General features: G+C 40.6%; 1 protein-coding gene across 1 annotated transcript in view; it reads right to left on the bottom strand.

The window, feature by feature from the left end:
* The window catches only part of LOC148118756 (contactin-associated protein like 5-1-like), a 918,003-nt gene that overhangs the window by 505,801 nt on the left and 384,549 nt on the right, over positions 1–27,653 (bottom strand). Inside the window, exon 4 of the mRNA XM_087899418.1 lies at positions 26,636–26,783. Within this exon, the coding sequence (XP_087755544.1) occupies positions 26,636–26,783 (148 nt within the window). The remainder of the gene's footprint in view (positions 1–26,635; positions 26,784–27,653) is intronic.

Below are 27,653 nucleotides of genomic sequence, written 5' to 3'. Positions count from 1 at the left end.
CGTACAAATCACAGGTTTTATGCCTTGGGAAATTTATGCCTAGGAATACAGTTCTTTAAAAACAAAATTTTTATCACACACACAACTTTCCTATAATTTTACTCATTTTCCACTTCTCACTTCATTTCATGCTTTTCACATTGGAGGATCACTGCCATGAGAACCCTTTGACTCCCGAGCTCCCCAGTCAAGCTCTGCATTCTAGAACTTTCCTGTTTCCAATAACTTCATGGTCTCCCCTTCATTACTTACTACCTTTCACAGCTGTGATTATACACACTCTCCTTCCTGAAGTTCCTGGATAGTCTAGAGCACCGACTGATGGGAGGAAATGTAGAAGACCGCATTAGCTCCAAGAGCCAGATCTGCATGCTGTTCACAGAACCTGAACCACATTCTCAAGATGTGGGTTGGAACCCATTTGGGGCTTGCATATCAGATATCCTGCATATCAGATATTTGAATTACAGTTCCTAACAATAGCAAAATTACAGCTATGATGTAGCACTGGAGTCATGAACTGGTTGGGCGTCAGCATTAGGAAGGGTGAGAACCACTGACCTAAAGATGTCTGAGCATCTGGTGGAGGCGAAACAAACGTGTATAAATGTCTCGTTCTGGTTCTGCAGCTTATTATCTGGGGGCTCCAGGCAGAGCACGTGACTTTCACAAATAGTACTTCTACTGATTATTTGATGAGGTCTATGGAAGTCTAGTCTACAAAGTCACTATGAGAATTACAGAATTAAAGACACTTGCATATGAAAATACATTCAGCATCATCTCATTTCATTATTAATTCAAAGGAGAGTTCCAGTGGAAAAGATTGTGAGAGCGAGATGAAGATTTTCTGATCTGCCCAGTTGGGCAGGGTGCTCCAAGGATGCAGCTTTGGTGATTTTCACCGATGTTCTTTCTGGTGATGCAAAAACAAAATTGTAATGAGTTATCCTCACTCCTGTACCTAATTCCTTACTCATGCTCCATAAGTAATTCCAATAAACTGAGCTTTGATATAAGCTGGTTTTGAACTATTTTCAATGCCCTGTCTGGGATGAACATATAGTTAAGTTACATCTCTCTAGAAAAAGTCATACAAAAAATTATGATGCAAAAAATTACCTGTGGATCATGTTGATATGATTATTTGCTGATTTGCAATACTAACTGTCCTACCCTTAGGTGCTAAGTATCCTTTTACACTAAAAATCTACTTCTCTATGGAACAGCACTTCCCAACTTGCTATAAGCCCTTTGGCAACTCTGTCTCTGAAAATATTTACATTATGACTCATAATAGTTGCAAAATTATAGTTAATAAAGTAGCAACAAATAATTTTATGGCTTTGGGTCACCACAGACTGAGGAACTGTGTTAAAGGGTCACAGCATTAGGAAGATTGAGAACCACTGCTCTAGAGGCTTGTGTTTGCCACTTGACCTGCAGTGCCTGCAGTATCCCTTGTGTTTGCTGACTCTCACAGCAGTGAAATGTTGCTCCCTTCATTGAGCACAGATTCTGGAACAAGCTTTTCTCCTACCACCACAACCATTCATCACCAGAAACATTCTGCTCATTCAAGAGAACTCAGTCAAGCACCCTGAACGTTTGCAGTATTAATTAAGTTGCACACGGATTGCTACAGCCATTTCACAGATGGAGAAGCAGACGTTCAAGAGAAGTTTTGGAGAAGTATTAAGTGTGCTGCATGAATACTTAATCCCTTCCCTATACACTAGAGAGATGCTTAGTTTCCCCAGAGCCACTTGGATAAGCAGATTTAAAGAGGTAATAATGGCTCATAATTTTTACTGTTGCTATTAAACAAAAAGAAATACAACATACATTAGATTTTCATCATTGGATGTTATTATACCTCTGGTTTGATTGCCTTGTTTGGACTTTAATTTGCAGATAGGGTCCAGTTGTGCACATTAAAATCTTTAGTTGTGTTGTATAAATACCTTGGCAGATTCTGTTTAAAATAAGAGAATGAAAGAAAAATATAGCATGCCATAAGATGCATTTAGGATAGAAATGATCTCTTATTTTTAACAGTTATTGTTCTGTGAGTGCGGTTTTCAAACTTTGTGTGTGTGTGTGTGTGTGTGTGTGTGTGTGTGTACACATACAGGTTTACATGTATTGCTGTGTGTATTTGGAGGTCAGAAAATGGCTTTAGGAGTCAGTTCTCTCTTTTCACCTTTTATTTGAGGCCAGATCTTTTTTATTCATGATGTGTACTCCAAGCTATCTGGCTATGAGCCTGCACATAAGTTCTGTTTCCAATTTTGCTGTAGCATTGCTGGCATTACAGATGTATGTTCCCACATTTGGCTTTTTGTGTGGGTTCAAACTCAAGTCATTAGACTTTCATAACAAACACTTTACCCACCCACCGTCTCCCCAGCACCACGATTACTGCTGATCAAGGACATCAAAATAATAAGTGACAGAACTCACTGTGCCTTTGACATTCTCTCACAATTTTACCGTGGCTTATGGAGATGTGGTGCCCTGGGTTAAACCAACTATCCCTGGGGGGAATGAAAATGGTAGTAGCACATATTTTACTTCACTTAATGGGCTTTACAGCCCCGCATGACCTAGACTTTTCTTCCTTTGGAAAATGGGAAACTAAGGACACAGAAGATCATGGACCTGCTCAAAAGCATACAAAAGACAATGGCTTCTTTGGCACCAAGGAAAAGTTTTACCTCACTAAAAATTGGGGTGTTTTAAGAATTGTGTGAGGTGTAAAGAACTTTGTACATGTGGAAGAAAACATACACTGTGAGACTCAACATCTCTGTGAGTTCATCTTCTGTGAACAGAAGAATAATTGGATATTAGGCAGTAAGTAAATGATAACCAAGATCCAACCCATAAACCAGAGAGGCTGGGAAAAAAGGAGAACTCAAGTAAGGATGCATGTAAGTAAGTAAGTAAGGATGCATGTATCCCCCAGGGCACAGGAAATAGAATAGATTCTGTGGATAAACTGGAGTCAGGTGGGGACAAGAGTGGAAGGGATCAGTTAATGAGGAGAGATGGGATGAAGAGAGGGGATCCTGGGTGCCATATGTGGAACTGGTGGACATTTGGGGAGCTGTAGAGACGCCTAATGCAGTAGAAACTTCCTGGAAACTATGAGAGTGATCCTAGAGAGGACTCCTAGTGAAGGAGGGTATGGAGAATGAAGTGGCCATCTCTTGTTTCAGACAAGGTTCCCAGCCATGGAACTTGGGTACATTCAGTTGAGTTGCTGGACAAGGAGGTATTGTGTAGATTCCCAAATAACACAGGCTGTTGTTAGGACAGAGGGTTGCTCTCTGTAAATGGACAGTAACGTGTCATAGTTGAAAGCAACATCCACATAACTCATCCAACATGGAGAAGTTGAGTTTGTGCCTGTATGGAGTTTTTACTCTTATGTTCTATTCTCTTTGGTGCAGGAAGATACTCAATAGGCAACCTAAAGAAAAATGTGGACACAAACCTAGCAACAAAACCATTGGCATACACTCTGTCCTGCCCAGAAGATGTCCTGGGGCAATTATAGTGTAGAACTTGTGGGAGTGGCCAACTGATGTCGGATTTGACTTGAGGCCCACTCCATGAGAGGAAGCCTATGCCTTACCCTGCTTAGATATCCAGGAACTAGAGTCCAGAAAGCACAGAGACCTAGGGTAGAACCAAGTATGACTGGTCTACAAGAAAAATTAAGAAGTAATTCCTAATCTTGTCACCTTGTCATCAGAGAGACTTCATCTGGCAACAGATGGGAGAGGTTGCTGATTCCCAGGGCCAGATACTATGTGGAGAGACTAAAATGGAAGTCTTCATCAGGCCCTATCCTTATAGTTCAGGGTGGGAAGACTGTAGGAGCCAGAGGGGAAGGAGGACAAGAGAACATGACCTACTGAATCAACTAAGCAGGGCTCGTCTGGCTCACAGGGACGGAAACAGCTAACAGGGGACATGAATGGGTCTGCACCATGTCCCCTGCATATATGATATGGCTGTTGACTTAGTGTTTTTAGTGAGACTCTAACTGTGGGACCTGGTGTGTCTTTTACTGGTGTGCCTGCTATCTGGAAACTTTTCCTCCTGTCACATTGCCTTGTTCAGCTTCAGTGTGAGGACTCTTGCTTTTTATTATCATATCTTTTTCCTGTTTCGCTATTGTCCCTTGGAGACCTGTTCTATCTGTTCTATGCTGAAAGAAGACAGAGGTGGGGAACTCTGAGGAGAAAGGAGGGGGTGCTAGGAGGAGTGGATGGCGGTGAAACTGTGGTCTTGAATGTATTGTATGAAAAATAAAAGGAAAAGAAAAGAAGACAGATCAAAGGAAAGAGCAAGGCAGGTAAGATAGTCTACCAAGTACAATGCTTGCTATGCAAACCTAACACTCAAGTTCATTGCCTTCAACACAGAGAGATTAGAAGAGACAGACAATGAAAAGTTGTTCTGTGACCTACACATGTGCACCACAGGATGGGCACAACCCAAAATATACATCAAACATACATGTGTGTACACACACACACACATTTTTAAACAAATTAAATAGTAAATTGAGAGGTGGGTTTCTTTTCTCCCAGTCTTCTGCATTGCTTCCTGCATACAAAGGCTGAGGTCACTCAGAACAATGACTTTTCATGAGAGAGCCTGAGCAAAAACCATTCATGCTTGAATAATTTTTAGGATGGAATTCCTTGGCCATAGCCATGGATTGGAGTCTGTAGAGTACCCACAACAATTTCTGTGTTTTCATACCTAGAGGAAAGAATTGCTTTGGGGACAAGTGGAGTGCTAGAAGTAAAGACTGTTTATGAAGGGCACTCTTTGTAGAGTGCGAGTTGACCAAATAACTAGGAAAGTCAGAGGCTTGATGGCAGCTGATCATGAGGATTATGATACTGTGTGCTACTTAAAATAACCATTTCTTATGAATTGATGTACTTCACATGATCTATCTCTTGTGTAAAACATTTGCTATGGAAGTGTGGAAATGTTCTAGTCTAGCATGTGTCAATATTGATACTTTCCCTCAGGTCTACTCTTCTGATGCCTACTTGGTCCATACCAAGTCTCTTTCTTCTAGCTTATCTGTGTGATTTCAGTGATCTCAGGCACTCTTGGCTTATATTTGACTTTCTTTTCTCTTTTGGTTTTCTTTTTCTTTTTGTTTCTTTGATGTGTATGCATGCATGCTTATGTGCATGTGTGCATGCATGTGTGTATGTGTGTGTAAGTATATGCACATGCAGACCAGAGGTTGATACCTAGCATCTTCCCTCATTGCTTCCATCGTATTTATTGAGACATGCTCTCACTTGAACCCAGAGTTCACTGACAGCTAGTCCAGCTGTTCCAGAGATTCCTCTCTCTACTTCCCAAGTGCTAGGATTATAAGTGGGATTCTACATCTGCCTGGTATTTATGAAAGTGCCTGGAGTCTGAAATGAGGTGTTCACACTAGTGCAGCACATGATTGACGTGGAGTGATCTTATCAGCTCTGTGGCTTGTGCTTCTATTAAGCCCTTCTGGCATAGTGTTCCTGCACTCTGGATATAGGTAGACAGTGACAATCTTGACATAGTTTTAAGCTGGATAGCACAAACACAACACTAGCCAGGAGAAATAGACCGGTTCCCTGTGCTGGCAAGACCAGAGCAGAATTGCCCCCAACATCTCCAAGGTGAGGTAGAGTGTCAAGGGTCTATCAGATCAGGAGAAGTGCTTCTGAGGGTTAAGAGTATTGCCAATAGAGAGATGCCAGCAGGAGAGGACATGTAGAGTCAGATCCTGGGTCTGTAAGGATCAGTTGGGTCTAAGCCCATCCTCATAGGACAGCAGTGTTTTATGACAGGGGCACAGGTCAAACGTAAAAGTACAAGATCTGGGACCTTGTTGCAGACACTCCAGGAGTGTGTAACAAATAAAAATTATTTGCTCCTTTTCAAAATAAAAATACCTTGAGACACCTTATGTCCAGGTACAGATGGTCAGCAAGCCCTGGAAACGTCAAAGTTAACAACCCCCATGCAAATTCTCTTAGCCTGACTACTCTGTCTCTCCAAACTAGAAGTTTATAGTAGAAAATCGTGGACAGTCAAGCTTGTCTGGCAGCCTGCATACATAACAAGGTCACCTGCCTGATAAGCTCCAAAATAAACTGAATGTAAAACAAAGAGGTAAACCTGGGTACAGTGTTTATTGAAAAAAGATGAACATAAGTGACAGACGAAATGAAGACCTAGATAGCACGTAAACGTGTACACTCCTGACTACTTGGCCAATGAGAAAGGAGAGAAGGGAGGAAAGAATGGATTTTCTTGTGTTCTGTTTCTAAAAATGGTTCTCTGCTCTCAGGCAGTGTGTCTTTCATGCTGGGCTGACAGCTAGTGTTGTAACGTGAGAAGACAAACTGTTCTGCGTCAGAGCCCACAGTCTTGAATCCATTCCATCCTGACTAAAAGTCAGAAAGTTCAAATCTGTTCTTTCTCCTCAAGCACAAATAACAGGATGCTTGGTCAAAGGTGTGGCCACTGGATGTCTTCCTCCTCAAAGACCAGACAACAGGATGTTTGACTTAGGGTGTGGTTACTAGGTGTTTTGAGATGTAAGGAGATAATTATGTTTGCTTGTTCCTTGTATCATAGGAGGGAAGTTTTTTCCCTCCCGTTTTGATTGGGAGAATATAAGGACAAATCCTGTCCCTAGCCATAACGCTAACCCTTGACTAACTCTAACCCAAACCCTAATTAATGAATAATATTATTCATTATTTATGTGAATAATAAACTTGAGGCTTTTACAGTATTCACTGGAAGCTCTCCAGACTCTGTCTTCTGTCTCTTGTCAATTCCTTTCCTCGATCCTAATTCCCCTTTTCAGGATTGTGCAAACAAGTTAGGCCAGACCCCAACAGTTCTGCTTCCCCCACAGAGTCTCCAGATCTCTTCTGAAGTGAGAGTCAGCATTTCTCAGAGCATGGGCCCACAGCTGGTATGTTAAGGAGCCCCCTAGGATACTTTGATGTTCATGGAGTTTCAACTAGGGTCACTTTGCTGACTTTCTGCACATGCACCAGGTTAGCTGGTACACTGCTCCTGAGAGTTCCTGATTTCACTCACAATGCCAGTGATCAGAACACAAATGTTAGCTACTTACTGGCGTGAATAATCTTTCTTTCTTTCTCAAAATTGATTTTTAAGACTTCATTATTATAAACTCTATTCAGTGCAATCTCTGGTTTGTTTCAGTGATGATTCATTGGCAGATATTTCCAGACAGTGATGGATAAGCCAATCATAGTCCTGAGAATCCTCCAGTAGGGGTGGGTGGTACATTTCCCCAGGCTGGCCTTCCAGGTCAAGGCAAATTCTGCCTAGCCATTTTTTTTCCCAGAGGAGCTCCAGACTGCCAATGAGGGCCTATTTCTTACTGGCTCCATAATTGCTGACCCAGCTGTCAAGCTTATTTTCTGAGAAAGCCAGAGTTCTCCAGACGAATTCTGGCATGTTTGATGGACTTTGGAAGCCTGTCAACAAACCAGCTTTAAAAAGGTCTTTTCTGGCTAAAACAGTCCAAGCTTTGCTGCAGGAGTATCTTCCGCTGCTTCAGCCAATAGTCGCTGAAGCACGAGCCCACGGTGCTGTGGGAGGGCCTTCCACTCTGTCAGCCAATAGCCGCTGAAATACCAGCCCACTGGGGCATGGTATATTTCTCTTTTAAAAAGAGCCACAGATCTCGGCTCGGATCTCTTGGTTAAGGCCCTTGGTCCCGGCTCCTGCTCCAGCGACTAGGCTCCCTTCCTGACGGTTTATGGTGTATGTAAGTTTTATCCCCCAAATAAATAACCCCTTAAAACATAACTGGTGTGGGATTGATTCGCCGTTAAAGCTTGAATTCCCAACTGGGTTGAAGCACAGCTTTGGTGAGGGCCTGTGTGGAGGAGGTTTGCCTCTCAGAGTTAGAAAGCTGAAGGTCAAAGCTGACAGGAGAAATACTGACCCACCCTGAGACGATTAGTCCCACCTGGACTCCTCAGCCTCTCAGAATAAACAATATTTTCAATACAAATACATCTTGAAGCTTTTCTCGTGATCCATTATATGAAAATAAACATCATATTCAGATCATATGACTGCACTGCAGACAGAAGGGCTTTGGCTTTTAATCCACAAACCACAAAGCTTTCCACAGTCAGATTGAATTTGCACCGATCTCCCACCCACTCTGTGATTTTTCCAGGCTTCATCCACAACTTCAAAGACCTCAGGTGAACCCTCAGTACAAGAGAAACTTCCACAGTAAACTGTCAAAGCTTAAGAATAGCTCTTTTAACAAAATTTCAGGAATTTCTGTGTTTGATGAACAGGTGAAAAAAATAGGAAAAGGATCAAGGCCACTTAAAAGAAAAGTTAAAAACATTAAAAGCCTAACCCAATATTAACCAAGAACAAGTGCTTTGGGGTTCTTAAAGTTAGACATCCATCTATCCATCCACTCATCTGCCCATCCATCCATCCATCCATCTATCCATCCATCCATCCATCCATCCATCCATCTATCCATCCATCCATCCATCCATCCATCTATCTATCAATTCACTCATTTTTTTTTCTTTTTTTCCTTTTTTCCTCTTTTCCTTCCTTCTTTTCTTTCTTTCTTTCTTTCTCCTTTCTTGTTTCCTGAAGCAGATCTCTCTTGGACCAGTTTGCCTCAAACTGGCTGTGTAACTGAGGGCATCCTTGAACTTCTGATTCTCTTGCTTTTACCTCCTGACTGCAGGGACTCCAAGTGTGTACCACCATACCTGGTGGGATTGAACACCGACTCATCTTTTTAAACAGGCAGTCTACCAACGATGCTCTATCCTCTTCCATCAAACTAGTTTCTTTTAATGGGGTTTTCTGCACGTTTTAGAACATAAACCTGTGAACATACTTAAAGTTGATAATGTAATTATATTGTTCACAAATTACAAAGATCATAACAAAGTCATATTAGAGAAATTCTGTAGTACATTTTTTTCTTCTATTTATACCTGAATTCACTGTAGGCATTAGGTGTGCCTCTCCTCTCTGTGTGTATGTTTATGTGTGCAGTCATGAGTGTATTTGGATGCCTGAGAACAGTATGAAGTGTTGTTTTCAGAAACTTTCTACCCTGAGAGTAGGAAAGAATGTTCCAGAAACCTGTCTGTCTCACGCAGGCCATGTCATCACACCCAGATTATTTTAACACAGTTCCCCAACACATGGGTTCTGGACACGCAACTTGTGTCATCATGTTTGCATTGCGAGCACTTTACCAACTGAATCAGTCCCATTTTGAGCATATTCTGCATTTATTTTGATTCTTTCCATCTCTAATACAAATAGGATGAAAATCATAGGTCAAAGTTATCTGGGGAATCATACACAATATTGTGTGCATAAACAAATCACCATGATGGAATGGTATATAATAAAAAGAAGTGTTAATGTGCTTCCTATTCAAACAGGTCCTGTGGGAGTAAAACAATAAGGTATAAATACCTAGGTAGGGACAAGATGAATGGAGTAGAACATCATGGAACAAATTAGAAGATGAGATTTGAATGAAAGGTGAAATGTGGGGAGTCCTGGGAAGTGGGGACTCATTTCGGCAAGAAAAGATCAACCAAAGGTTTCATTAAGGAAGCAACATTTCATATATGTTTTTCACAAGTCACCACGAGGAGAAGGACGATCCTGGATAAGGCTGACAGTAGGACGTCAGTCTTCATGAAAATGATGTCATCTAGTTTACTCCATTCTTAGCGGTTTTCTCAGATCTCACAAGCAGATGCTCCAGTAAGGACATTCAGCTGACATTTAAACTGGAGTCTTGGACTTGGAGCAGAAAGCTGCTCATTTTCCCTCTAGTAACAGCAGGCCTGGAGCTCTATGAAAACATCTGCCATGGACGTGGGGAGATGGTATTGCGGGAACTTGATCTGTGTGACATTTGACATTTGGAGCTGCTTGTCCTATGGACGGTTTTCTCTGAATACAAGGGCACATAAAACCGAGGAGGAGGTTCTCTCTCTCTCTCTCTCTCTCTCTCTCTCTCTCTCTCTCTCTCTCTCTCGGGTGATCAGAGCTTGAGACGCCTTGCAGTTGGTCATCATCACCCTTGGACAGAACAACAAGACAGCGGCAACTGGATCAGCAGCAGTGCCTATTTGTTCTGTATTTGTGAGTCTGTTTTTCCACTGTACCTCTTAAAAATTATGAACTAGATCTTTGTAGTTTCTTGCAACAAGACGGGGTGCTCAGTAAAGGGCAGGCTTTGAACGTGGGAGGACCTGAGTGCAGGCTCCCATTCCCTTTGAAATCCAGGTGTAGGGCTGTGGATGACTCGGTGAACAAGAGTATTTGCTTCCCAAGGGAAAGGTTTCTGAGTATCCAGAAACCACATTAAAGAAAATAATGAAAAGGAACATAGCCACTTGCTTGTCTGTCATTATACTGTTATAGAGGTCAGAGATAGGAGGATCATGAAGGATTACTGGCAGTCAATCTAGTGACAGCTCAGTAAAAGAACTCAAAGGAACAAGACAGTGATGAAACAGAGTAATTGATGGTCTTCATTTGTCTCCACCTCACAAAAGAGTATGGATCCCAACAGACATTTCACACACACACACACACACACACACACACACACACACACACACATACATTTACCATATAGAAACACTACACATACAATCTACCTCATAGATACACCACATAACCACAAACATATATTCTCAGATCCACATAAGCAAGAAAGCTAGGTGACACTATACAACTTGCATTGCAATCTCAGAACTGTAGAGGTGAAGGCAGGAGGATCCCTGGAACTTGCTGTCCACTCAGCCTAGTGAATTCAGTGAATTTTAGGTTCAGTGAAAGACCTGTTTCAGTGAAAATAAAATGTCTACCCTTGGGGTCCTCATACATATGCATATGCACACATGCTCTCATACAGACATACACACACATACACCATATATATATCCACACAACACAAAAAAAGTTATCTATGAGTTCATTGATAGGGGAGTTCAGCCAATCACATTCTGTTTTGGGGGCGTGCCGCCCTCAGGCAAAAACCTAGCAAGCGTGCTCTGTTAGCTCTCTTTTTAGCCTGGCTCCTGCTTCTGGACAGATCGTTTGGATTCTGGTGTAAGCTGTTGTAAGTCTTACTTCTGTTTATTAAAGCTGTATATTTTGTATCAAGATAGTCTGGGGACTTTTCATTACCAATTGCCCTGCGGCTACAGTTCATGGTGTGGGAGAATAGCCTGTATTCTGTCAGTCATGTTTTAAATAAACCTTGATTGGCTAGGCAGGTCAACCAGACAGGAAGTAGGGGCAGGGCAATGAGAACAGGGAAATTCTAGGAAGGAGGAAGTCCATTCTTCCCCAGTCCTTCCCAGACCACGGAAGAAGCAATATGTGACCTGCCCTGCTGAAAGAGGTACCGAGCCATGTGGCTAACATATACTAGAATAATGGGCTAATATAAGTTATAAGGGCTAATATAAAGCCTGAGCTAATGGGCCAATCAGTTAATAACTTATGTAGACTCTCTGTGTGATTTCTTTGGGGCTTACCAGCTGTGGGAACTGGGCAGGACAAAAACCCTAATAAGCAGGCCCTAATGCTACAAGTTCATGTTTTGGATAAATCATGGAGAATCTTCATGATTCTACCTGGGTGCCTAGTATTGTAACCTGTGAGTCAATGCATGAATCACTGAAATGCCCATTTCCACAGGGACTGGAAGTAAAAGAAACATCGAGCAAGGCCCTGGTCTTTCTCTGCAAACTGGCAGCAGGGTGACTGGTCCAACTATGAGGGCAGTTTGCCTTTTAAATCACCATGTCTAGCATAAGGCTGCAGAGCTTCAGAGTCATGTAAGCAGTCCATCCACAAGGCCCTCACTCATCAGGACAGATTTGCTGCCTGAAGATTCTTCCCCTTTCCCAGCTTTACCTGCAAGGACCTGATTCCTTCAATCTCCATAGTTATGAAAAGTTTGATTTTTGTTTTGGTGTGTGTGTGTGTGTGTGTATGTGTGTGTGCATGAAGGAGCTCCAATGTACATATATAGTGTGTGTGGAAGCCAGAGGATATGTTGGGTATTGTTCCTCAGGTTCTCTATCCACCTTGAGATTTGAGACCAGGTCTACTGCTGGACTGTAACTTACCCCGAAGACTAGAAGATAGACTGACTAGTATTCCATGGGGATGTGCCTGACTCCACCTCCCCATCCCTAGTATTACAAGCATGGAGGAACCTGCTCAAAGTTTTCCTAAACATGGGTTCCAGGGATGAAACTCAGGTCCTCCTGTTTGCAAGGAAATGCTTCCTAACTGAACTCTCTCCCAAGTCGTGGGCATTCCTTTCACAGCTTCCTGAAGCTTTTCACCTTCTGCATATCTACTGGGCAAGAGTTGTCTTTTGCACTTCCATAGCCCACAGGAAGCAGTGAAGGACGGGAGAATTGTCTGTATTCTGTCTATCATATTTTAATAAAACGCTGATTGGCCAGGCAGGCAGTATAGGCGGGAAAGCCAGACAGGAAGTAGGGGTGGAGCAAAGAGACTGGGAATATTCTGGAAGCAGAAGCACCCTCAACCACTCCTGTGCAGACCACCGAAGAGGCAGCATGTAACTTGCCCAGCTGAGAAAGGTATGGAGCCATGTGGCTAATGTAGATAAGGATAATGGGGTAACATAAGTTATAAGAGCTAACAAGAAGCCTGACCTAATGGGCCAATCAGTTTATAACCTTATGGAGTCCTGTGTGTGATTTCTCTTTGGGATTTACCGGTTGTGGGGTACCGGGCGGGATGAAAAGCAGGCCTGCCTGCAGCTCTTCACTACAGACAATGGACAATGTCAATGGAGGAAGGAGCATTCAGATTCTCAACCAATTTGAAACAACATAAAGAGGCAATGGGTTAAGACATGTGTTCTTAGTATTTCTGTGTACTATCCTCTGCTGCCTATATCTATCTCCTCGTTTTCTCAGTTATTTCTAAAAGCAAGACAGGCGCCAGAAACCTTGCATTAGTCCAATTTAAGAATACACTGGATCTCTGTTTTGTCAACCCCCAAGGGAAAGAATTGCAGTGATCTGGTGAGATTGTCCAGTTCTAAGTACCATATTTACAAAGTGGAATCTCAAATCTGACCGCTGTCATCCTACGCTCTACACCTCCAAGACTGTCCTGACTGTGCACCAGGTCATCCAGCATTCCCATGAAAAGATGATACTGACCTCAGTATTCCAAAGATGAAATTTACAGCGTTCAGGACCTCTGCTGCTTATGATAAATGCCTCTGGATGATAAGAACGACGACAAAGATGGGAGAAGCAGAGACGATAAGGGATTTATTTGGGGAAAGAGAATATGACTTTGACTCAGAGGGTGATGAATTTTGGATGATATCACTTGGCAGTAATTAACCAAATAGGAACAAGGTCTTGCGTAGAGGGAGGAACCTGGGGTAGAAAAGAGGGTTGTAATTCTTAATGAATTTGGGGAGCCTGACTCATTATGCTTTATCGGAATTTATAATGCTTTGTAAAATTAATTAATTCCCCATACATAAAGAAATTCAAATAAAAGCCCCAGAGAAAATTCAATGTAGCTTAAAGTCTCCAGACGGCTTGATGGAAGAGGCCAACATCCTTGAGGACCAGGAATGTAAAACCCAACCACTCACCACTAAAGTACCAAAAGATGTGTACTTGAATAGGAAGGAGGAGAGAATGGAGAACATGTGACATTGATATCTGAGGAACAAGAGATTATTTGAGAGCTAATCACATGCCAAACACTACTTTAAGAAACTGCAGTCATTAAAGTGAGTACAGTGATTGTTTCCATCTTTATAGAGGTTATAGTAGACATTCATGTTAAAGTCAGGTTACCCGGGCATCTTTGGTGTTTAAAGCGCAGTCTATGTGTTGAATGTTGCCATATGTGGCTTTAGAGATCTTTCAAAAATGCTGTGAAGATGGTTTAATTGGTAAAGCACTTGCAACCCGAAAATATGGACCTGAGTTCAATTCCCAAATCTTATGTAAAAAGACAGGCATGGTGGTAATTACATTAATGTAATCCTAGTACTGGGGAGGCAGAGATAGGTAAATCCCCTGGGATGGGTGGGCATGCAACCTAGACTAATTTCTCAACATTTATTTATTTACTCTGTGGGAGAGTGCATGGTGCCATAGGACAACTCTTGGGAGTTCTATCTCTCCTTCCAGCATGTGGGGCCTATCGATCCAACTCAATTCATGAGGGTTCATGCAAGAGTCTTTACCCACTAAGCCATCTTACTGGCTCGCCTTGAAAATTCTTAAGATCCACCGTTATTCATAAAAATGAGAACAAACTAAGAAGGAATTAACTATCAAAAATTCCATAAAAATGGAGTCTGAGACATTGGGCTTAAATTCTGGCTCCTTATCATAACTACCCATAAACAACAGAAAGGCTCCAGTGGCCAGAGTAGGTATTCTGGTGCTGTTTTCCTCTTGAGACAGGGACTCTGGTCCATACAGCCTTTGAACTGGCTATGTAAGCTGAGGTTGCCCTTTAGCTTCTGCTCCTTCTGCCTCAACGTCCTGAATAAGTGCTAGGATTACAAGTAAGCACATTGCACCAGCTTTGTATGGTGCTGGCAACTTCAGCTGCAGTTTGTGTGTGCGAGGCCAGTGTTCTTCCACCAGAGCTACAGACTGTGCTCCAGGGACTTATTTAGAAACCCAGGGAAACTGTGATTCTTATGCAGAATTAGGTGTAAAGGTGTAGGTGAGGGACACAAGAGTGGAGATGCATGAGTGTAGGAGCTGTTGCCCCTGGCAACAATTCTACTTTGTCCCTGGAGTCTCTTAATGGCTTGTTTTAGGCTTGTTTTTAGAAACTGGAGGTTGCTGTTGTGGACTTTGGGAGTGAAAAACTAACCTGGCTGTCAGAAGATTGATTATCATCTTTTCCTTCCAAGAAAATGTTTTGTGATTGAATACTTTCAGACACAAATGCAGGGCGACAAGGGAAGACTAAAGCCAACTTTGTTCAGACCCCACCTTGCCGCAGTCACTATGGGATCATTGCATTGGAGATGCTGTCTTTTTGCTATTCAATTACTATTGAATGAAATCAGTCTTATCTGTGCAGAGTACTTAGGACCCAGGAACATCACCTTCTTGGCTGTTTGGAACTCTTAACTTGATAGGTGATGCAGGTAGTTTTCAATGAAACAGATCTATAAATTGTTAAACGGAGTCATTTAAAACAGATGGATAGATGATAAACAACAGATGAAAGAAAAATAATTAGATAAAAATATGATAAATAATAGAAAAAGAGAAGGTAGAGAGACAGATGATGTTAGCTCTTACATCAGTATTTGTTCTTTTAGAACTTAGAAACCTCACCAAAGGGGATTGTGGATTCTGCTAGGGAAATTCTCTGTTAGAAATTTCGACCTCAAGAGGGCTTCCCTAGTCAATTTCTCTAAAGGTTCTGTGAGCCCAATCTGATAATATTTTGCTATGTTCTTATGTATCTATCTGAGTACTTCCTGTGTATCTTCCTGCTGTTTATTCTTTTATTTTTTCTTGCTATATATTTAATAAGCCCACTCATTCTAACCAAAAGCACAGCTACAGGACCTCATTCTTTAGACAGAACAAAACAACTTAATAAGTAATTTAGAATGAACTTCCCCAGGCTCTTGGGTCTACGATGTTCCACAGAAACAGTGAGCTGAATGCTAATACATACATCAGGAGAATTAACAGTTTCACTGAGCAGACCATTCATTGATGAACTTAAAACACTCAGAAGCTGAAGGTGCTGTCCAAATGGAGAATGCCTTCTGCATCAGAAAACCTCAATTCTGCTCTTGCATCAGCCCATTGTTTAAACCAAACTCACCCAGACTATGGTGTGTTATGTCCTGTACTTAATCACTCGGTTACAAAGCTGGAGCGATAGCTCAGAAGAAAAGAGCTGTGGCTGCTCCTCCAGAAGACCTGGGTTCAATTCCCAGTGTCCACAGAAGCTCACAACTGATCCAATGCCTTCCTCTGGCTTCTTTGAGCATGGCATTTATGTGACACATATACATGCAAGGAGGTAAAAACACATTCACATAAAATTAAAGTTAAAAGTAAATGAATAAAATAAACTGCTTACAGACATCTGGACATCATCTCAGCAACACTTGGAACAGGTTGCGGTTGCATATCTACAGCCCAGCTAGGTTGACCCAGCCAGCAAAGCCTCAGTTGTCTAAAGACTTTGGTGAAGTTCTATGCAAACAGAGGCAAGTAGAGGCAGTAATAACTACAGACAGATTTCAGTAAAAGCCTTGTGTGGAAAGAAAATGATTTAAAGAGGACTGAGCTTCTAAACGGGGTCACAGAGGTTTTGGTTAGGATTGTTTGGTGGTGAATATGGCAGGGTTTTGCATTAATGGGAACAGTCCAGGGTAAAAATGGGGTTTCAATGATGATGGAAGGCTGTGTCTGTGATATTTGTTCTTTGTCAACTTGACATGTCTGAAAGGAGTGGCCTCCCTACAATCTGCCTGTATGGAGCATTCCATACATGTCCCATCTTCATGGGGCATTTTCTTGATAGCTAATTCATAAAAGAAGACTCCTCTCACTATGAGCAATACCATGCTTATGTAGTTGGGTGTGATTATATAAGAATGACAGCTGACTATGTCCTAGGGCATTAGCCAGTAAGCGTAATTCCTCCATGGACTCTGCTTCAGGTCATACGTCCAGGTTCCTGCCTTGAACTTTGGCTGTTCTCCATAATGTATTGTTACCAATAAGCCAAATTAACCCTTGATTGCCTCAAGTTTCTTTGGTCAGTGTTTTAGCAAATCAGCAAAGGAACAAACTAGAAGAGACTGGATCCAGAAGTCATGGTGAGAGTTTGGGTTTTTGCACAGGGAGACATATGTGTAGGGTCATGGGAAATCAATGTCTACTACTTGTAAACTAGAAAGCTCATTCTTTCTTGAATAGCTTACCAAGGTGACTAACACCCGACTGATGGACAACTCCGTTGCTTTAGATAATTCACCAGATAGAGAGAAATCTGTAATGATGGTTTCAGGACTAGGTTCCCTCACACTCAGGAGTACTTTTGATTGAACCAGAACTAGGCTTTAGAAGGTCTGTGGGAATGTTTCTACTTCAGAAAAATACTTGGTTGGTATAGGGTATGAAGGAACCTATCATTAAATAAAGCTAAAATATTCTTAAGAGATACCTTTCAACCAGGTATCTTATTGGCTGTGGAGCTAGCTCTGTAGGTAACACTTGCTTGCAAGCACAAGGGCATTAGTTTGATCTCCAGGCCCCGTGAGAAAAGGCTGGGGTGGTGGTGTGTGCCTGGTGTTGGGAATTGAGACAAAAATAGATGCTGTTCACTGACCAGTCAGGCTGGCCCACTAGTCAAGCCCCAGGAGAGGTAATATGTGCCTATATGAGTTCAGCTTTGAGGAGGGAGAGACAATCAGATCCCTAGGGCTCACTGGCCTATCAAGTTTATTTTAAAAATCAAGGTGAGCAGTAGCTGTGGAAGGATAACTGATGGAGACCTCTGGTCCCTACACACATGCCCATACACGTGCTGACAATCCTGTACAGACCCCTGGTCCCTACACACATACCCATACACGTGCTGACAATCCTGTACAGACCCCTGGTCCCTACACACATGCCCATACACGTGCTGACAATCCTGTACAGACCCCTGGTCCCTACACACATGCCCATACACATGCTGACAATCCTGTACAGACCTCTGGTCCCTACACACATGCGCATCCACGTGCTGACATCCTGTACAGACCTCTGGTCCCTACACACATGCGCATACACGTGCTGACATCCTGTACAGACCTCTGGTCCCTACACACATGCGCATACACGTGCTGACATCCTGTACAGACCCCTGGTCCCTACACATATGCCCATACACGTGCTGACAATCCTGTACCGACCTCTGGTCCCTACACACATGCCCATACACATACTGACAATCCTGTACAGATACAAGTACCAACACACACATGTATCCATGTATACACATAAAGTAGCAGCTATTATCTAATTGAAACCATGACCTTTCGGGGTGGGCATACAAGATGAGTGCACAAAAGCTATAATAATAAGTAATGTCATTGTGGGGAAAACGTTAAAATATGGAGACATTTGAAAGACAAATAAAAATCACTAGACCAAGGCTAGCAAATGACTCCTTAGTGAGTAAGTATGCTTGCTGTCAAGACTCACAACCTGAGCTCAGTGCTCAGGATCCACATGGTAAAATGAGAAAATAGACTCTCAAAAGTTGTCCTCTCATGCATCATCATGCACACTGTGATGGCATGGTGTATGTGTGGGCATGCACACACACACACACACACACACACACACACACACACACACACACACATTCTATCTCTAAAATGTAATTGGAATTTTTAAACCCAAAGAGTTGTATACAAGAAACACACCTCAACCTTGAAGACAGATATGACCTAAAAGTAAAGGGTTGGGAAAAGATTTTCCAACCAAATGAACCTAAGAAACAAGCAGGTATAGCTATCCTAATATCTAACAAAATAGTCTTCAAACTAAAATCAATCAGAAGAAATGGAGAAGGACACTTTATACTCATCACAGAAAAAAATCCATTAAGATAAAATCTCAATCCTGGACATCTATAATACAAGAGTACACACATATGTAAAAGAAATATTACTTAAGCTTAAATCACACATCAAACTCCACACACTAAGAATAGGATATCTCAACACGCCACTCTCCCCAATGAAAAGGTCAACCAGACAGAAACTTAACAGAGAAATAAAAGAACTAACAAATGTCATGACTCAAATGGACTTAACAGACATCTGCAGAACATTTCACCTAAGCACAAAAGAATATACCTTCTTCTCAGTACCTCATGGAACCTTCTCTAAAATTGATCACATAATTGATAACAACGCAAACCTCAACAGAAACATAAAAATTGTAATAACCCCCTGTATCTTCTCAGATAACCATGGCTTAAAGTTAGAATTTAACAGCAACACTAATTGCAGAAAGCCAACAAACTCATGGAAATTGAACAGTGCTAAACTGAACCACCTCTGAGCCAAGTTAAAAAGAACGGAAGAAATAAAAGACTTCCTAAAATTCACAAAAATGAAGGTACAATGTACGCAAAACCAATGGGACACTGTGAAAGCAGTGCTTAGAGGAAAGTTTATCGCACTAAGTGCCTACATAAAGGAAGTGGAGAAATCTCACACTAGTGACTTAATAACACACCTGAAAGCTCTAGAACAAAAAAGAGTCGATTATAGGAAATATTCAAATTGAGGGCTGAAATCAACAAAGTGGAAACAAAGAAAACAGTACAACAAAACCAATAAAATAAAGAGCTGGCTTTTGAGAAAATCAACAATATAGACAAACCCCTATCAAAACCAGTCAAAAAGCAGAAAGAGACTATCAAAATTAACAAAATTAGAAATGAATAGGGGTATATAACAAGAGACATTGAGGAAATCCAGAGAATCATTCAGTCATACTACAAAATCCTGTACTCCACAAAATTGGAAATGCTAAAATAAATGGACAATTTCCTGGATAGACACCACATAGCAAAATTAAATCAAGAGCAGGTGAACAATTTAAATAGAAAGCCTTCAAATCAAAAAAGAAAAAAATCCCAGGACCAGAGAAGAATTCTACCAGAACTTTAATGAGGAACTAATACCTTTACTCATCAAAATGCTCCACATAATAGAATCAGAAGGAACATTGCCAAACTCTGTTTCTGAGGCGTGATACTCTGATGCTGAAACCGAACAAACACTCAACCAAGAAAGAGAATTACAGATTAATCTTTCTCAAAAATATAGACATAAAAATACTCAATAAAATACTGGCAAAATGAATTCAAGAACACATTAAAAATTATCCACCATGCTCAAGTTGGCTTCATCCCAGAGATGGAGATATGATTCAACATATGAAAATCTATCAATGTAATACATCATATAAATAAACTGAAAAAAGCACCATATGATCATCTCATTAGATGCTGAAAAAGCATTTAAAAAATTCAACACCCCTCCATGATAAAAGTCTTGGAGAGATCAGGGATACAAGGAACATACCTAAGCATAATAAAACCAATGTACAGCAAGCCAACAGCCAACATCAATGTAAATCGAGAGAAACTCAAAGCAATTTCACTAAAATCAGTAAAAAGACAAGGTTGTCCACTCTTCCCATATCTATTAAGCATAATTCTTGAGGTTCTGGTTAGAGCAATAAGACAACAAAAGGAGATCGAGGGGATTCAATATGGAAAGGAAGAAGTCAAACTTTCACGATTTGTAGATGATATGATATTATACATAACTGACCTCAAAAATTCTAGTAGGGAACTCTTGTAATTGATAAATACCTTAAGTTATTTTGTGGGATACAAGATCAACTCAAATAAATCAGTAGCCCTCTTATATACAAAATGATAAAGAAGCTCAGAAAGAAATCTGAGAAATATCACCCTTCAAAATAGCCACAGATAACATAAAATATTTTGCGGTAACACTAACCAAAGAAGTGAAAGACCTGTTCAACAAGAACATTTTTGACAAAGAAGCTAAAATTATAAAATGGGAAAAAAGAAAGCATCTTCAAAAAATACTGCCAGCATAACTGGATATCAACATGTAGAAGAATGAAAATGATCCATATCTATCCCCATGCACAAAACTCAAGTCCAAATAAATTAAAGACCTCAATATAAGTCCAACCACACTGAACCTGATAGAACAGAAAGTGAGAAGAAGCCTTTAATGTATGGCACGGGAGATTACTTCATAAGTATAACACCTGTAGCACAGACACTGAGAGCAACAATAAATAAATGGGACCTACTGAAACTGAGAAGCTTCTTTAAAGCAAAGGACACAGTCAATAATAAAAAAGGTAGCCTACTAAATGGGAAAAGATCTTCACCAACCCCACATAAGACAGAAAACTTATCTCCAAAATATATGAGGAACTTAAGAAATTAGACTTCAAAATTCCAAAGAGTTTAATTTAAAATGGGGTACAGATCTAAACAGAATTCTCAACAGAAGAATCTCAAGTGGCTGAAAGACACTTAAAGATATCTACAGCATCCTTAGCCATCAAGGAATTGCAAATCAAAATGACTCTGAGATACCAACTTATACCAGTCAGAATGGCTAAGAGCAAAAACAACAGTGACAGCTTATGCTAGAGAGGATGTAGAATAAAGGGAACATTCCTCCATTGCTGGTGGGAATGCAAAGTTGTGCAACCACTCTGGAAATCAGTATGGTGGTTTTTCAGAAAATTGGGAGTCACCCTACCTCCGGACTCAACAATACTACTCTTGGGTATATACCCAAAGGACGCTAAATCGTACTACACAACATTTGTTTAACTAGGTTCATAGTAGCATTATTTATAATAGCCAGAATCTGGAAACAACCTAGATGACCCTCAACTAAAGAATAGATTTTTTAAAAATGTAGTATTTACATAATGGAGTACTACTCAGTGGCAAAAAATAATAAGATCTTGAATTTCCATGCAAATAGATGGAACTAGAAAAAAACATACTGAGTGAGGAAACCCTGGCCCAAAATGATGAATATAGTATGTACTCTTTCATAAATGGATACTAGCGCCGGGCGGTGGTGGCGCACACCTTTAATCCCAGCACTCGGGAGGCAGAGGCAGGCAGATCTCTGTGAGTTCGAGGCCAGCCTGGTCTACAAGAGCTAGTTCCAGGACAGGCACCAAAAACTACAGAGAAACCCTGTCTCAAAAATCAAATAAATAAATAAATAAATAAATAAATAGATAGATACTAGCTATAAAGCAAAGGATAACTAGCCTATAGTCCATGATTGTAGAGAAGCTAAGTAGCAAGGTGATCCCTAAGAAAAACATATAAATTCACCTGGATAGGGGAAATAGAGAAGATCACCTGACAAAATTGGAAACATAGGGGTGGGGGAAAAAGAAGGGTGGAATGGGAAGAAGAAGAGAGAAGAGGAAGGGGAGGAGAACTTGAAGGAACTGGATAGTCGAGATTGGGGATCAGAAAAGATAGAAAGCAAGGAAAGAGATGTCTTGATTGAGGAAGCCATCATTGATCTACAAAGAAACCTGGCACTAGAGAAATTCTCAGGAATCCACAAGGATGATCCTAGCTAAGCCCCTAAGCAATAGAGAAGAGGGTGCTTGAAATGGCCTTGCCCTGTAGTCAGATTGATGACTACCTTAAATGTTACCATAGAATCTTTATACAGCACTGATGGATACAGAGGCAGAGACCAGCAGCTGAGCACTGTGCTGAGTTTCCAAAGTCTAGTTGAAGAGTAGGAAGGGTGAGAATATGAGCGAAGAGGTCAAGATCATGATGGGGTCACCCACTGAAACTTACCTAAGCTAATGGGAGCAAAACAACTCCATCTGGACAGAGAGAATTCAGCATTGGATCAAACTAAACTTCTGAATGTGGGTGACAGTTGCATGGCTGGCAGACTGTGTGGCCACTGGGATTTATCCCAACTGCATGTACTGTCTTTTTGGGAACCCATTCTCTTTGAATTAATACCTTGCTCAGCCTAGATATAGTAAGGAGGGCCTTGAACCTTTCCCAAAGCAATGTATCATAACCTCTCTGAGGAGTGGATGGGGTTAGAGGAGGGAATGAGGTGAAAATGGGAACTGAGTTTGGTATGTAAAATAAAAAATATAGTTTGTTTTCTTTTCTAAAAATAAAATAAAATAAAAAGTGCTTGTTCATGATAAATATAGTTATTTCTTCAAAAACTCTCTTCCCCACAAGATTTCATTTTTCTGACAGATACATCTTAACCTATAGTTTAGTTGAAGAGTCATTAACATTTTATTTTTTGTATTATCATTACCAAAAATGCTAACTCAATGCATATAGCATTGGGAAATCAAATGCCTTGTCATGAAGCACTTCAAATTCTTCTGAGGCAAGGACCTGACTTTGATGAACAGCACTAATGTGTATCATATGTGCGGTCCCTCTCTGACCCACACCAATAATTCACTGAACGATTGTGATAGTTTAAATTGCCAACATGACAGCAAGGAAACCACTGTGAAGAGAATTTCAGAATGGGACTGTCTAGATTGGGTTGGCCTGTGGCCACATCTGTGGTAGGATTATCTTGGTTATGTGAAGACTTGCCCCGTCTGGCTAGTCCCACTGTCCGAGCAGGTGTCCTCGACTGGTGAGAGTGAAGACACAAACTGAGCACTGGCTTGTGTGCTTGCATTCTTCGCTCTCTGCTCATACCTGTAGGCGCAATGTGACTAGCTTCTTAGTCTTTCTGCCACCTTGACTACCAGGAAATGCTGGTTTGCAAGCTGAGATTATGAACTGAAATAACTATCCCCCAGAGTCAACATCAAACTAAATGGAGAGAAACTCACAATGATACCACTGAAATCAGGAACAAGAGAAGGTTGTCCACTCTCTTCATATCTATTCAATATATTTCTTGAGGATCTAGCTAGAGCAATAAGAAAATAAAAGGAGATCAAGGGGATACAATCTGAAAAGAAGAAGTCAAACTCTCACTAGTTGCTGACGATATGGTAATTTACATAAGTGACCTCAAAAATTCTACCAAGGAACTTCTACAACTCATAAACACTTTCAATAGCTTAGCAGGATATAAGAATAACTTAAAAAATTAGGAACCCTCCTTTACACGTTTATTAAATTGGCTGAGAAAGAAATCAGAGAAACATCACCCTTCACAATAGCCACAAATAGCATAAAATATCTCAGAGTATCTCTAAACAAACAAGTTGAAGACCTGTATGACAAGAAGTTAAAGTCTTTGAAGAAAAAAATTAAAGAGGACACCAGAAAATGGAAAAATCTCTCATGCTTTTGGGTAGGTAGAATTAATGTAGTAAAAATGGCAATCTTACCAAAAGCAATCTACAGATTCAATGCAATTCTTCATAGACCTCAAAAAATAATACTCAACTTCATATGGAAAAGCAAAAGACCCAGGATAGCCAAAACAATCCCGCATTATAAAAAACTTCTGGAGGTACCACAATCCCTGACTTCAAACTCCACTACAGATCTACAGTACTGAAAACAGCCTGGTATTGGTATAGAAACAGACAGGAGGACCAATGGAACTGAATCAGAGACCCAGATATTAATCCATACACCTATGAACACCTGATTTCTGACAAAAGAGCAAAAATTATAAAATGGAAAAAAAACAAATTTTACAAATGGTGCTGACATAACTGGATACCACCATGTAGAAGAAGGAAAATGGATCAATATCTATCACCATGCACAAAACTCAAGTCCAAATGGATCAAAGACCTCAACATAAAACCAAAAACACTGAACCTCATAGAAGAGAAAATGGGAAGTACACTTGAATGCATTGGCACAGAAGAACACTTTCTAAATATAATGTTACTAGCACAGACACTGAGAGAAAAAATAAATAAATGGGACCTACTGAAATGGAGAAGCTTCTGTAAAGCAAAGGACATGGTCAACAAGACAAAATGACAACCTACAGAAAGGGAAAAGATTTTTACAAATTCCACATTGGACAGAGGGTTGATCTCCAAAATATACAAAGAACTCAAGATATTAGTCATCAAAAAAACAAATAATCCAATAAAAATGGAGTACAGACATAAACATAGAACTCTCAACAGAGAAATATAAAATAGCTGAAAGATACTTAATGAAATGTTCAACATCCTTACCTTCCAGAGAAATGTAAATCCAAACAACTCTGAGATTCTATCTTACATTTGTAAGAATGGCCAAGATCAAAAACACTGATAGCAACTTATGTTGAAGAGGTTGTAGGGTAAAGAGAACACTCATGCATTGCTGGTGGGAGTGCAAACTGGTACAGCCCCTTTGGATATCAGTATGACACTTTCTCAGAAAATTAGGAAACAACCTTCTCAAGACCCAGCATTACCACTTTTGGGTATATATCCAAAGGATGCTCAGTCATACCACAAGAAAATGTGCTCAAAATGTGTTCATAGCAGTGTTGTTTGTCATAGCCAGAACCTGGAAACAACCTAAATGCCCCTGGACCAAAGAATGGATAAGGAAAATGTGGTATGTTTACACAATGGAGTACTACACAGCAGAAAAAAATAACATTTTGAAATTTGCAGGCAAATGGATGGATCTAGAAAGTATCATATTGAGTGAAGTAACCCAGACCCAGAAAGGCAAATATTATATTTACCCACTTATAAGTGGATTTAGACATAAAACCAAGAAAACCAGCCTACAAATCACAATCCCAAAGAACCTAGACAATAATGAATATCCTAAGAGAGACATATATAGAATCTACATGGAAAGTAGTAAAAAAACAAGATATCCTGAGTAAATTGGGAGCATTGGGCCATACGAGAGGGTAGAAGGGGAGGGGAGAGGAAGAGAGGTGAGCAGAGAAAAATGTATAGCTCAATAAAATCAATTTCAAAAAGTATTGATTGAGTATGTTCACTACTTATTCATCATTGGATATTGATATATCAAATAATCAGGTGAATGACACTACTTAAATGAAGACAATCAAATCAAAACGACACAGTTTCGACACAGTTTACATGATTAGTGTTATGCTTGTGGAGAGAATTAGGATAAGAGCATTCATGCATGACTCCTTCCGTATATAACTACCTTCATTTCTGTACACACACACACACACACACACACACACACACACACGTTATTTAAAGTCTAGAATAAAATGAGTTAACTACAGAATGGGGAAAATCTATGCTTCTAAAGAGCTTGCTTTGCTAGCATGAAGATCTGAGTTCCATTCCCAAAGCCCAAATTAAGTTGATGTGAGGGTACATACTAGGAATATGTGAGGGTGTATACTAGGAATACCAGTAGAGAGGAAACAGAGAGAACAAGACCTCTGTGGTCACTGACAGCCAGCATAGGCTCAGCTGGGAGCTTCAGATCAGTGAAAAGTACGGGGTCAAATGATGAACTGTGTGCTTCAGGAACATTAGAGATTTCTGTCTGCCTTGCTTTTGAATCCACACACATTTACACACACACACACACACACACACACACACACGCTAATTGCAATTATCCATATGAATAATCAGGAATTCCACGGGCAGCATTATTTACCCACACTGCTGTGTGACTTTATCATGTGAGTACTCACTGTAGGAGCATCCATAGACCTCCACTCTCATCTGAGTACTTACTATAGGAGCAGCCATAGACTTCCACTCTCATGTGAGTACTCACTGTTGGAGCAGCCATAGACCTCCACTCTCATGTGAGTACTTACTATAGGAGCAGCCATGGACCTCCACTCTCATGTGAGTACTCACTGTAGGAGCAGCCATAGACCTCCACTCTCATGTGAGTACTTACTATAGGAGCAGCCATAGACCTCCACTCTCATGTGAGTACTTACTATAGGAGCAGCCATAGACCTCCACTCTCATGCCAATCCTTCCACTTGGATTCCATTCCAAGGGCACAAAGCGAATGAAGCGGGTTCTCACAGAGTGTAGCAGCTTGTGGTGCACGACACTGTCAGCATTCATATTTCCTACAAAAGTCTGAAGAGAGAGGGAAACTCAGTGAGCTCTACAATACCGAGACACGGCAATAGAAGTATGCAATCAGACCTTTGGGGAAGGACAGCAACCAAAATCCTAGTGTCTCTGACATCACTCTGATGTGGGTTACAGCCCTACCCCAGGCTTTACAGTTTTTCTTAAGTATTAAATATTTTAGTTTATTTTTCTGTTCATTGGTGATTGATGTTTACCTGGGGAGTGGGGGGAAGCCTAAGTTCTGAAGAGACAGTTAGTGGTTAAGCATGCTTTTTGCATAGCCCACTACTCAGGGCCAGTGTGGTCAGTGACCTTAGATGAAAACATAAAATCACCACTTTACTAAGCCAGAATAATATCTAACTACATGCTGGATAGTAATCCCTGGTCTTTGGGATATTCCCCTCTATACCATCCATGTCTAGCTACATTTTATGAATAAAGAAAATTGTAAGACATGACACCTAAAAATTTAAAAAGTTAACATTAGCATGAAGTTCCAGTTTCCAACCTGTCCGCACTTACTGTGTACTATAACATAACTAACAATCCCCTCCTTAAAGGAAATGGACTTTACTGAAATATTTGTCAATGTTTTTTGAGGCCAGTTATTATACTAAGCTTGTAACATCATCATCACCATAAAAAAAAATCTAATGCCAGAAGGAAAAAAATAGGAGGAAATGAATCTTCAAATCAGTCACCCAGTAGTTAGAAATTAGACTGAGTTTCAGATGCAAGACTTCCAATTCTCTGATCCCAAGACTCATATTTGTTTTAGTAGTTTACACTCCCTAGCTATGCAGTCAGTGGGTTTTACAGGAAGGAACCACCATAGTTTAATTACATATGTAGTTTACTTTTCTCTTCATT

This window comes from Myodes glareolus, chromosome 20, assembly GCF_982192425.1.
Source record: "Myodes glareolus chromosome 20, mMyoGla1.1, whole genome shotgun sequence".
NCBI lineage: Eukaryota > Metazoa > Chordata > Mammalia > Rodentia > Cricetidae > Myodes > Myodes glareolus.
Note: the sequence above shows the minus strand (reverse complement) of the source record. Positions and strands in the feature narration are given on the sequence as shown.